The sequence below is a fragment of the Etheostoma spectabile genome, chromosome 16 (assembly GCF_008692095.1).
Source record: "Etheostoma spectabile isolate EspeVRDwgs_2016 chromosome 16, UIUC_Espe_1.0, whole genome shotgun sequence".
Classification (NCBI taxonomy): domain Eukaryota; kingdom Metazoa; phylum Chordata; class Actinopteri; order Perciformes; family Percidae; genus Etheostoma; species Etheostoma spectabile.
In genome coordinates, this window is record NC_045748.1 from 4,310,084 (window position 1) to 4,323,246 (window position 13,163).

The window sequence follows — 13,163 nt, forward strand, 5'->3', positions numbered from 1 at the left end:
TCCTCCCACCGTATTGCGGTACCAACTGGGTTTCCATTCTTTGTTTCTAGCTGTCTTTCCGTATTTATGACCGATCATGTGTCTGAGGTCTAGTTGCAGTCTCAGCTAATGAGACTCATAGCCAACTTTTCTTTGTGAGCTCTCTGTGACCACCAGAGAAGATATGAAGCCCTAATGTGCAGTAAAGTGCTGCATGATTTGCTGTCAGTCTTTGGAATGAACATTGTTTTGGTTTTCCTCTGCTGCTCCATATAGTGCCGGTGATGTAGGATGACTCCTAAACTGTCTGTAAATGAGTTTCCTGTAGTGTTGGCACATGGACATTTTGCATACAAATTTAGCCTCATCTGTAAAAAGTCCATGTGAAACAACATCCATCAACATCCAACAATCCATCTTAAAAAATACAAAAAACTATAAATAGACGCCAAAGAAGATGTTGATTTTTCTTTTTAAATGCAGCAACACACACTCAAATAAGACACAATCTAAAAACATAATGGTGGTATTTAAGTTTACAGTAAATAAATGCAACTGTCCTCCCTACGTGTTTATGGATAATGGTACGTAGCCAAACACCACTGTATAATGACATGTCAGTCGGCAAGTTAACGTCTGAGTTCTTTTCCCCTTTTAATGCTTTTCATGTTTTCATCACATCGGTCTCATTGAAAAGGAATGAAACTATAAAGAAAATAAAAATACACATTTCACATAATCATGTTTAGAGTTAAGCTGCTAGCATTACGGTAGAAGATATGAATAAATAAATGCAGAGCAATGAACCAATTCTCTGGTATAATAAAACATAAATGGCATGATACACAAACAACATGCTTAGGCCCAGCTAGTGTTGTATTGTTGAATCAATAAGACTGATGCGTCATCCACTGCAGTTTGAGGGTATAATTGAATTTGATTCAAATTTGATTTGATAGAGGCAATTAGGGCTGGGCAACATGGAGAAAATCAAATATCACAAAATTCTCTACTAAATATCTTGATGTCGATATTGCCACTCTATTTTAGATTGACAATTGGTGCTTTGACAAAATATTGTTTACACAATGATGAGATGAGAAATGTTGATTTAATGACAAAGTGTGTAAAGGCAAATAATAAAACATCTAGAACAGTCTGCAAAGCTCAGAAAACTACATCACTTTCCTCTAATGCAGCCTTCAAAACCAGGAGACAGCACTTAATATATTATGATTTTACGATATCCAAAATCTAAGACGATATATTAGTCTCCTATCGCAATATCAATATAAAACTGATATATTGCCCAGCCCTAGAGGCAATGCAATTAAACATAGTTCCATATATAGCTCATTAAACAGATGTGCTGCAAAGACCTCATAGCTATTGTTAATTTTCATGTAATTTCCTTAATTAGGCTTTTACATGTAAATAATAATTTAACTATAGCCTACAGCTTTCAGGATCATGAAACCAAAATACACTACAATATGGAAGCTGTGGAATACAATAAAATAAGACATCGTAAAATACACGTGCCACACTGGTAATTTACAGTACAGTTAGCCAAAAATTGGTAGAGCTCTGGGTTGCTTTTAGCCAGCACTTAACCTTTGGAAAATATGTTATGTCTGGAATTCTTTTGATTTCAGTTGGTGATGTGTTTTAGAGTTGACAGCCATTAATGGAATAGGCTGATTTGGGATTTAGACTTAGATGTGGTATTTTACAATTACCATTCATTGCTCCTACTTACTATATATATCTGGAAAGAGGCTCTGGGCTTAAAACCTAATTTGAGAGAACAAAAAACATATAGCCTCAAGCTCTCAAAGCTAAGTAGAGTGCATTTGTTTTAGTAATCATCCAACAACTGATTGCTTGCCTCCTCTCTGTCTACCTTATGCGTTCATGTTGTGTTTGTTGTAAGACTCTAAACTACAATCACTAATAATACACAACAAATAAAAACTATTGTAAGATAGGGTACCATCACTGCACATCCACAACCTTCCAACTCATCACTCACCCCACATTTTGATTTTTGTGAAGCAGAACCGTGTGTTTGACATTGAGAAACCTTTTTTTTACAAGTGAATAGCAGTGAGCTTTTTATCAGACTTTTAGTCAACCCACAGAAAATGTCTGTCTTGTACTTTCCGTAGAAACCTTGCATTGAGAAGTTCATAATGTTGAGCAGGATGATGAATAGTCATTATGAAAAAAACATTTAAAAGAAGCTGTTGACCTGCTGCATGATCGCCTAAAAATTACTGGAAACCTGATTTAATCCTTTCAGACTTGTTTTCAGCGTAACCACGCAACCATGCACTTTTGAATGTAGTGAAGAAAAAAGTTAGTGAAGAGAACATCCTGCACTATATACCTGACTATTGCACATTCCCTCCACGTCATGCACTGAACCATACAGCCTTCTTTTCTTCTTTTTTTCCTTTTTATTTTGTTACGTCCCTGATGTCTTGGGGTAAGGGGCGCACCATAAACCAGATGATCTTGGTATGGTGGAAAAGGTATTTATTTACATTAGTCCTAAGAACAGTTAAACAACAAAGTCGGCTATGTGGGTTCTGCGAAAACAGAAAGACAACATAACAAAATGAGATGCCTCCAAACGGGGATTACTAAATATTCAGAAAACAAACTGAAAACCAAAACCTCACTATCTATGATGGGTTAAAACAAACACATGGAGCGCAGCACCCGTGAACCCAATGTACTAAATTCCTGGCCAATGTAAATAAAGTCAGTATTACTCTAAATTCTAGCCCAACTTTACAAACACATAACACTATCGACTCCAGGGTGAAGCACTTACTCACTCCCAGGACAGAAACACTGCAGCTACTAGGCTACAGGGAAACAGCTAACACAGCTAACAGACAAAATGGCTGGCAGCAGAATCACACACAGTTTAGCCTAGCAACCTGGAGTGATCGCTACAGAGAACAAGCACACAATATACATATAGATAGATAGATAGATAGATAGATAGATAGATAGATAGATAACTTTATTGTCATTACACATGTACAAGTACAAGGCAACGAAATACCGTTTGGAGCATGCCTCCGGGCCGCTGCTAATACAAGCGCCGCCACACGCACTCCTTGAAAATGATATATGCAGACAGCAACATGGTAATACAACTATATAAGTTACCAGTCTTAACAACCACGGTGGTCGGCACAGAGGCAGCATACTAAATGGCATACTAAGGTTCACTACATCTTGTTGCAGGGTAGCAGTCTGGTGTACAGTGTTGTAACTGAGATGACAGGGCTGTGACGGGATCAGCGTTAGAAAGCCGGCCGCTCGTATACTCTGGATGACGCTGCCGCGGATCATCAGGGTCCGGAGAAGATGCAGTCCCAGTTACCTCAATGACAGCAACCCCGGGACAGGACATAACGGGGGGTGGTAACTGTAACGTCCTCCCTAGAATGATATAGCTTTAGCATGTTCACATGACAGACCCTGGTTTTGTTCCGCCTCTCAGGGGTACTAAGCACATAATCAGTGTCACTTAAACATTGTCGGACCAAATAGGGACCAGAACGCTTGGCAGAGAGGACAGAGCCAGAAACGGACAGCAACGCCAAAACCTTATTGCCTCTTCTGAAACGGCGAGGAACAGCAGAGCGATCATAACGACGTTTCATGACCTCTTGTGATGCGGTGAGAAAGGGCTTAGCAGCGGCATTATCCTGGTGTAATCACTCTCTGAACTGGCTTGGAGGCTCAGGAGGGTAAGCAGGCGAAGCAACCTGCTGCACGTTCAGTGATTTGAGTAAAAGAGTTAAGTTAAAGAGGTTAGACTGGAAGTTTGTACCCGTATTGGACTGGATTGCCCACACTAAACCAAATGTAGAAAAGAACATGGTTAGGGTGTTTACTATGATGGTGCGGAGGGGAATGGCTTCGGGAAAACGGGTAGCCGTGCACATAACTGTGAGTAGGTTCTGATCGCCGCCCGTATGAGGTAAAGGACCCACACAGTTGATTAAATATGATTAAAAGGGTCTTCCATCACTGGAATCGGACGCAAGGGCGCGGGGGGGTGGGGAACAATTTTGTTAATGTACATGCAGAACCACCAAGGCAATGTCCTTGTGTTACTTACTTGGCAATGATTCCTATTCTGATTCTGAACAAGAGTATTAGAGAGCAACACACTGAACTTGTTCATCTTCTCCCCCTTTTTCTTGTATCCTTGTTTCTTTCTTTCTTCTTTCAGATTTTCACTTTCTATGTTTTACTGTTTAAAAAAAACCCATTTATCTTTGCTATACATCATCTGTTGCTGTGGTCACAGATTGGGGCTTTATAGTCCTATTTACAGTAGAACTTATTTATAACTACATTTGTCACTGTGTTTTTCTGTTAGATTTGAAGGCTGCAGGGATATTTGTATACTTATTCTAGAAAATGGGCAAAGTTCTTTAATAATCTATCCGTACAGTGTGTTTGATACTCTGTTGCACTAGAAACTAATGTATGTGGAGCTTGTGGACATATGATTTCATTCCTCTGTATCTCACTCTCTTCAATGACAACCAACTCTAATGAAGCATGAGCAGACATCATTACTCCCACTGTCCAGGGGAGAGTTGTTTCCGTTTTGTCAGTCTTCGTTCATATAGACATTTTCACTGAAATTGCATTGCTAGGCAACAGATTGGGTCCATATTTGCTTCCTGTCAGCTTTTAAAATGGTTACGTTGAAAACTGTGTGAAATGGTTTGTAATGGGTCTGTAGCTTTTGCTTCGATGGATCGGTCACTGCTGTGTTATGGCCCCAGCTTCAGTAACATCCTATTTGAACAGGAAATGCATTTTATGGGCCTTCAATCTCCCTCTCTCACTGTGGAGGGGCCGATAAAAGTGTTGATGAGTCTGTCACATGCAAAGAAGTGGCACCAGACATATGATAAGTGTGTTTATTTTGAGCTTAGTAGCTCACAAACACCTACACCATGTAGTCGTTCACTCTTTATCACAGTCACAGAGCCTTTTTTAGCCCCCCCAACCCCGAGGATAAAACTATCAGCAACAACACATCACAGTCTCAGAACTCCATGACAGGTTCATTGTTACAGTATATGCTGTAATGTCCAGAATGTTTCTTCCATTCAGCCCAACTGAATGTACATTGGACGTTTTTTTCTTTCTCCCACACTCTCTTAATTACATGCACTGCACTCAGGAATGATGTCCATTTGATATTGTAATTGTTTGATGACGTCTGTCCATACCTTGTAGTGGTCAAAAGGCCTTCTCTGTCTACTTAGATAGATATATAGACATGCATACAGCCAATCAAATCATCTTCACACATTTGCATTAAGCAGTTGAATGACATGTACAGTATGTCCTGGAAATCCGTGCCTGAAATTCAAGGGGCGAGCTCGGAAAAGAGCATCAAATTAAGGTCTGTATTACTCAGTTAATTTATTGATTTTAGCGTAAATCCCATTTTGTGTGCCAAGTCCATGTTCTCGACATGACGTTTTGTAACAGCTGATATTCTTATCAGCTGTGCTGTACATTTTACTAATTGAGCAGCTCTACTTCACAGCTGTTACGTTAGTCTGATTCTCTTCTTTTGACTGCTGCTTCTCAGTAACGTAACCACTATCTGTCTGATAAACGTGGGTGACACAGTGCCGTTTGCGCTAGTCCTGTCGGCTTTCAGTGATTTTTTTTCGGAGCGGGATTTACACCTGGATGTTTACGTTTCAGCCAGCGGCCCATTCATGTTTTCATGCGTCCGCCGATGCAGTGCTTCAAAGTCGTCCCGCATTCCGCACATGATTCCGCACCGGTGCAAACATTGGCTGAACATTACAAGACATTTCATCAAATTTGTGTGTGAATTTTCCTCATAAGTGCGATATTCGCAGGAATCACTGAAATTATGCGCAATACCCACTAATCCACACTGAAATTCTGGCCCGGATCCTCCTGTCTTTATGATTGTGCCATACACACAGGGATCAGCCTTAGCTGTACTGTGTGTTTAGTGGGATTTAGCATGATGATGTTACCATTTAGCTCAAAGCACCGATGTGACTAAACATAGACTCACAGAGCTACTTGACCCATCAAACTCCACGCCAGTATAGCTTCATTTTATTAAATTGAAATGAAATGAGAGAGTGATAAAGTCTATTTCATGTATGACACTCACATCCTGCTCACCATAGTACCGCCAGGCAATAGTATAATTGTAAAAAAAATACTTTTTCCATGCCACTGGCTTCTACTTTTTACAGTGTGTACATCTTGGTTAAATTATAACGAAAATGTGTTGAGTTCATTTACGGTACCAAACTGCTTAATGGATTTGTTCTCTAGCACAAGTGGAACTTTATTTCTCAGAGATTCTGGTAAAGCCAGTGGAAACAAAAAGTCACGTCCAACATGTTTTTTATGAGAAATGATTTCCACTAGCCAGAAATAGAGGCGACCAGTTGTCTTGTTGCCTTTGCCTTTTTGGACTTTAAGTAACATAGAATTTCTGCAACATGTTGTTGCAAACAATTTAAATGTTGGTATGTAGTTGCTTTTGTGAGGAAATTGATGAAAGATATGTGACATTTCTGGCTGTTTTCACAAGCATTTTCCTTTCATACCCATTTGCTTGTACAAAATGGACTCAAAATGATGACAATGATGATGATGATGATGATGATAATAATGCTTTTGTTGATGTTGTTGCTGCTTACCAAACCTCTTAGGCTTATGAAAAAACAAAAAACAAATCCTAATCGTTGTACCTCCTTCTTTCCCACCTCCCCCTCTCTCTCTCTTTCTAGATGCCAGGCCTTTTGTCCAGTCCTGTGTGTCTGACTGTCATCTGTTTTTTGTCTTGGTCGCTGCGTCCCAGTCGTGCTCAGATTCAGACTGATGAAGGTAACACATGCACACGTACGCATGCACACCAAGGCGAAATACATTTTCCCAAGGACACATGTAAAACACACGCATAGAAACACATTCTGTTAAGGATCAGGCACGGACTCCTTTGTGAACTATTTTGACTCAAAGTACTTCTTCTTGGGATATGCTTCTGCAGAAGAAAGAAGGAAAGAAACACTTCCAAAATGTAGGGAGGCAGTGCAGCTTACCACAAAACTCATTTTTCAAGCACAATCTTCTTCTTTTTTGTTGAAACTTTGTTCAATTGTTCTCTCTCAGTCTGCGATTTTTTGCAGCGTTAGTTTTTTATTTATTCATAGTTGAATTGGAATTCATGTTTTTTTTATTAGCACTCTGCAAACAACAATTGTATTGTTGAAGCATATTTTGTTTTGCCTCACACGGAGCTTAGGGGATCTGTCTGGCATTAAGAAATTGGCCCTTTCTTTGAAAGACTGTTTTCCCTCATCCCTTCTTTCTGTCACTTTTTTTTTACCTCTATTACTGTATCTGTTTCTAAAATCAGATACAATAAGAACACTCGCTCTTGGCCCTTCAGGTAAAACTGTCAAGGTTTCCCTTCCCAAATAATTTGACCCTACGGCAGTTCCAGAGTCCTTTTTTTATTGTTTGGAAAGTACTAAGTTTCATCCAACTTGCAATTTCTATGTTCACCCTGCCATCTGATTCCAATGTCAGGAGAAACTTGCAGCAGGCTTCCTCTGTGTGTGTGTGTTGTGTGTGTTGTGTGTGTGTTGTGTGTGTGTGTGTGTGTGTGTGTTGTGGGTGTGTTTGTGTGTGTGTGTGTGGTCTAGGCCCTCTTGCCAGAGGGAGAATCAGATATGGTGGAACGCTGCGGGTTTTGGGGAAATGTACTTCACTGCCAATAAAACATAATACACACATTCAGACCACCAACTCTTTACACTGCCACCAAGGCCCCAGTAACACTCACAGAACAGGGAGGGAAGTGTGTGTGTGTGTGTGTGTGTGTGTGTGTGTGTGTGGTGGTTAAAGGGAAAAAGAAAATCTTGGGAAAACTGGCAAGAGAGGCTTTGAATAAAAAGATTGGAAAAGGAGTGGAAAAGATCGACACAGAGGGAGAAATAATTAAGATAAGAGACAGAGGAAGATTTTAATGCTGTGGTGTAATATAGATACATTTAAGGAGAAATTCAATCTTTAAGAAATCTGACCCACTGCGGTTGTGTCAACCATAGATATGTTTTATATCTTGAATTTGAAAGTGCAGTTGTCAAAACGCATAGCCACGATTTAAATTGGTGTTTGAATTGTATAGGGAACAGTGTCTTCCTAACAAACTACAGGAAATTAACTTAAGGTAATTTTGGGGGTTGGCGAAACAACACTAATATTCTTGACCATTTCTCTGGTCATTTCGAGGGGGTTTTATCGGTAGATGTCACCAGTAGATGTCACTTTTGAAGGTCTAAATTATGAATTTGAATATTACCCGGTTTTGTCAAGTATGCCTCTAATGTGGTGTAATTAACACTTCTGTCATTTAAGTTTAGACTAGAAGTTGACGTTTTTCTGACTATTTAAAAAGTATACTATTATACGGTATGCTTGGCACATTCCCATCTTGTTTAAAACTACATAAACCACAAATACCGCTTTTTTATGAAATAGCTCAAGCCTACATTAAATGATTCTAACCAAAATGTCTGGTGGGCTCACTTTTGGTTTTACTTCCCAATAAGTAGTTTAAATAATCTGGCTCAGCTGGAGTGTGTGAGCGTCCGTCTGCTCTTGTTGCACTAAATCCCTGATCTCAGCCATTAACTTGCTGATTAAAATGGCATTGGGATTGATACCAGAACAGAACTATGAAAATACAAAATTAAGTGAGTTTCCTTTTACATAGAGAATACTCATGAAGAAAAAGGTGTGTATGTCTAGATTTGATATCAAGAGGTAATTTGTGTCTTTCTAATGTCACCCAGCTTCATTTACAATAGCCCATACATTACCGCTGTCTTGGTAGCTCAGATTTATAACCATGCCATGTGTTGTTTATGATAAATTGTTTCCCATGGACATCACAGGCCAATGAAGAGGCTTTCATTTGCTCATTTACAAAAAAAACTCTCAGAAGGTTACATTGTCTTCCTTTCTGCATGTCTCTGTTTAAATGTAGCCACAAAATCACTGTGGAGCCCGTTGCTGGTCTTATCCCCAGCTGTTTTAGTTTGCACAGCCGCTAAAAAAAACAGTCGAAAAATGAGCTTTAGGTGTGAGTGAAAACCAAGTATTGAAAAGGCCTTCAGTTTAGCTTCCAACTTGAGTATGTGTAAAATGTAATTTAGGATTAACTTAGTTGGTCCCTGAAGGTTACATGAGGTTATTGCAGCAGGGAAAACTTACATAAATATACCAATACAGCAAATTGAATAACAACATCCACCAAAAGCTTCTACTCCTTCATATGCTGTTATCCTTCTTGATATGCCAGTCAAAATTGTGATCTGAAGAGAGTTTTGTTTCAAAAATGAAGAAGAAAAACAAAATGCAAACCTGGGACAAATTGTTTGTTACTTACGGAGGAAAGGCAAGCAGTGAGTGTGCATGCCTGAGTGATTGAGGTTGAGAATTAATGAAGATGTGTGCATGGCAGACTGGCAGTCAAAGTGATGTTTTCCCACTCCAGATGTACTGTAAATGCCAGCTTTTATATTATGGAGCCAAGCTAAACATGCACACATATACTGCAGATAGAGTATCTACTTGGAAAATGACTAGTCACGACAAATATTTGTTCAGGTATACACTGCCCTTATTGCTTTAAATCTACACTGCCTTTTGGATGATGGAAAGTAACAGTTTGTCAGCTTTTATCTCATCTTTAAAGTTATTGATACATATGGTTTGACTGAATAAAGGGCTCCCCACACAAAACTGACTGTACTTGGCCTCTCAGCTTTTTCTTACATATTTAGACACATTACGTGGAGACATTGCAAGTGAATAGGGTAATCATTTTAACTAACAGCTATTAACATGAAACAACATGAACACCCCAATTCAATGTTATTTATATGGCGCCAAATCACAACAACAGTTATCTCACTGCGTTTTTCATATAAGAGCAGGTCTAGACCGTGCTCTGTGCTGTTATTTACAGAAACCCAAAAATTTCAAGAGCAAGCACTAGGCGACAGAGGCAAGGAAAAACTTCCTTTAATAAGGCAGAAACCTCAAGCAGAACCGTGTCTCAGGGTGGGCGTTCATCTGCATCGACCGTATGGGGGTGAGAGAAAGAGACAGACAGAGACAGAGAAAGAGAGAAAGACGGACAGACAGAGAAGAGACAGACAGAGAGAGAGAGAAAGAGATGGAGGATTGTAGCAGAGGGTGTCAAGCAGGAACATGGAGGCAGCAGGTGACTCCAACCACAGATCCAGACTCCACAGCTCCAGAGCCAGAAACACCTGCAGGAAGTGATAGGAGGAGAGAGGAGAGTGGCGAGAGAGCACAAGACTCCGGGAAAGGGAAGAAGTCGAGTTAGTAACGTGCAGTAATGGGATGAGGTTGCATACAGATGGAAAGGAGGAGGAGAGAGGTGCTCAGTGCATCATGGGAAGTCCCTCGGCAGTCTAGGTGTACAGCAGCATAACTAAGGGATGGTTCAGGACTCACCTGAGCCAGCCCTAACTATAAGCGTTATCAAAGAGGAAAGTCTTAAGGCTACTCTTAACTGTGAAGACTGTCTGCCTCCTAAACCCAAACTGGAACCTGGTTCCACAGGAGAGGAGCTTGATAGCTGAACGCTCTGGCTCCCATTCTCCTTTTGGAACCACAAGTAATCTTGTATTCTGGGAGCGCAGTGCTCTGGTGGGGTAGTAAGGTACTAAAAGCTCTTTAAGGTAAGAAAGTGCCATACTGAGAAATACAGAGAGAGTTTTGTGGAGCTGAAAGTCTTAAATAGCTTTGGTCTTAAAGAAGACATGGTGTTATGAAAGCAAACCAGGCTAAAAAGACAAAAATTATGTGTTTGCCTGTAGTGTCTCCCCTTAATGGATACTTATAAAATGGGGTGACTGTGGCGTTATATTACTGAAAGATCTCTAAAACTACTTGGTTACATCACTTCTGCTTGCACATTAAATGGTTAACTTACCATGCACAACATATAACTTTGGTTCTATATGCCCAGGTTTGGAGAGACCATGTCTGAAATGTGTTGCTGTCCCAGTTCTGTTCTTTGTTTGTGCTGCTACAATAGTTCCAATAAAAATTGTGAACATTTAGGTTTCTGTAGGTATGGTGAGCAATGATGGCATTGTTTCTGTTGAGTTTTTCACATTTTGTAATAATACGAGCACCCCATTGTATGAGAGTGGAGACCAAAGAGATGGATATCTCAAAACCGCAGCAGATTAAAAAAGCTATTTGGAAGGCTAGATACCACTAGAGGTGATTTTGGGAAGAAATAAGTAAAAAGAAAAACTTGCATTCTGTGTCCAACGATAGCCACCTCTGTCCAAAGGTTCATGTTTGTAAAATTAGGGCTCGGAGCACAAGGCGATGTTGAATCTTAAGACAATAAGCAGTTTAAATCAACAGAAATGGATGTTGTTCCTCAGCACTAATAACTTTTTGCATTACAAACACATTGTTTTGAATGTTAATGTCAAAAATGTTTTTTAAATGGTTAAAGTAAATCTGTATCTTGTTCTTATTTTCTTCCACTGCTTAACTGCTTCTTCTCTGTCTATTATTGAAGATATATTAAAGTGGATTTGCTGCTACAGAGTAATATTATTTTAATTGTGATAAACTTCCTGAAAAATATAACACTGGAGCAGCTTTATAGTGTGTGCCAAAGTCTCCGCCGCCTGGTGTCTGCAGGGGCCCAAACCTTGTATGGTCATGTTATTGTGAGACTGTTGACTCTACTGTAAATGGTGGCACTTAAATCACATTGATACAGACAATGGGGACACACGGTATGTAGGTAGATTGTGCACGTACTCTGAGAGTGACCACGGTGTGCTTTTAATATTTTATGTGATATCTGTTTGCAGATTCAGGCGTGCAGTATGGACGCTTGGAGTCAAATGTGACACTGGCATGCGGGAAGTCACAAATCATGTAAGACAAAAGCTATTTCCTGTGTGCCTTGATGTTGTGTTTCTTTGTCTTCTAATGACAAAGACAGATTTCCAGCTCAGTCCAATGGGAGTTTGAAAGTTTGTTTTTTTTCTTTCAATAATCCAAAACATCAGTATACCAGCTACATTTGTAAGAGTCGTAACGTAAAACCCCTTCTGTTTTAATGGCGATCTCATCATCAACATTTTTGTTTTCAAGGCAACAGAAGATAACTTATCGTGATACAAATGGTTGAAGTGCCGCCATTGCTGAAGCCGGCGCAAAAAGGCTAAATTATCTGAATCGAGAGAGAGCCAATGTGTGCCATCTTTTCAAAGAAAAGTCAGTAAATGACAAAAACCTATACAATGTTATATAAAAAACTGAAGTGTATAGTCAAGTCCCAATAAAAAGAAAAACCTGACAGTTAATTGATCCTGGTAACAGGTATTGCCAGTGCAGCCAAAGCTTGTCACATCTTATTCCTATAGACGTTTTATTGTTGTCCAAAACATATTATTGCAAGTTTGGATGTAGTCCCTTGGGCTTTGTTGACAGTGAGGACAACATACAGAATAATACTAAATGTAATCATGTACTCACTGTATCATTTCATTGCATCATTGCTAGGGCCGCACAATTAATCACAATTGTATTGAAATTTCAATATGGACTAGTGCAATATCCAAATCTCACGGGAGCGCAATATTTGTTAAAAGGCAAAATATGTGTCAAACCATTCTGAATGAAGTTTTGTGGGGCTGCAGAGACGTCCCAGCCTAAAAATTCTATCCTACAGACTACAGAATTAGAATTGGTACAGATCCTCGCAAAAATCACACTATTATCATTTTAATCAAATTACTGTCATAGTTTTTCTTTTTGTCCCATTATTTTGTCTCATTTTAATGCTCTTTTCAACATGGAAAGTGGATTGGCTTGCTTATTGCAAATGTTTTTTTATTGGCATATAGCCTACTGTACTGTTCAATTTCACACTAACATTCTAACTTGGAGCAGTCATTCACACTTGAGCAAATAATCTCTCACACAGTGTTACACTGGCCATCAATAAAAGGGTGAAAAAAGACTTTGACGAGGGAGGGCGGAGAATTGGCATCAGCTGT

The 13,163-nt window shown here is 39.5% G+C and overlaps 1 protein-coding gene across 1 annotated transcript in view; it reads left to right on the forward strand.

Annotated features, from left to right (window-relative positions):
- The window catches only part of il11ra (interleukin 11 receptor subunit alpha), a gene marked incomplete at its 3' end in the record, with an annotated part of 54,281 nt that overhangs the window by 32,575 nt on the left and 8,543 nt on the right, over positions 1 to 13,163 (forward strand). The window contains 2 exon segments of the mRNA XM_032539281.1: positions 6,819 to 6,915; positions 11,970 to 12,036. Of these exon segments, the coding sequence (XP_032395172.1) occupies positions 6,819 to 6,915; positions 11,970 to 12,036 (164 nt within the window).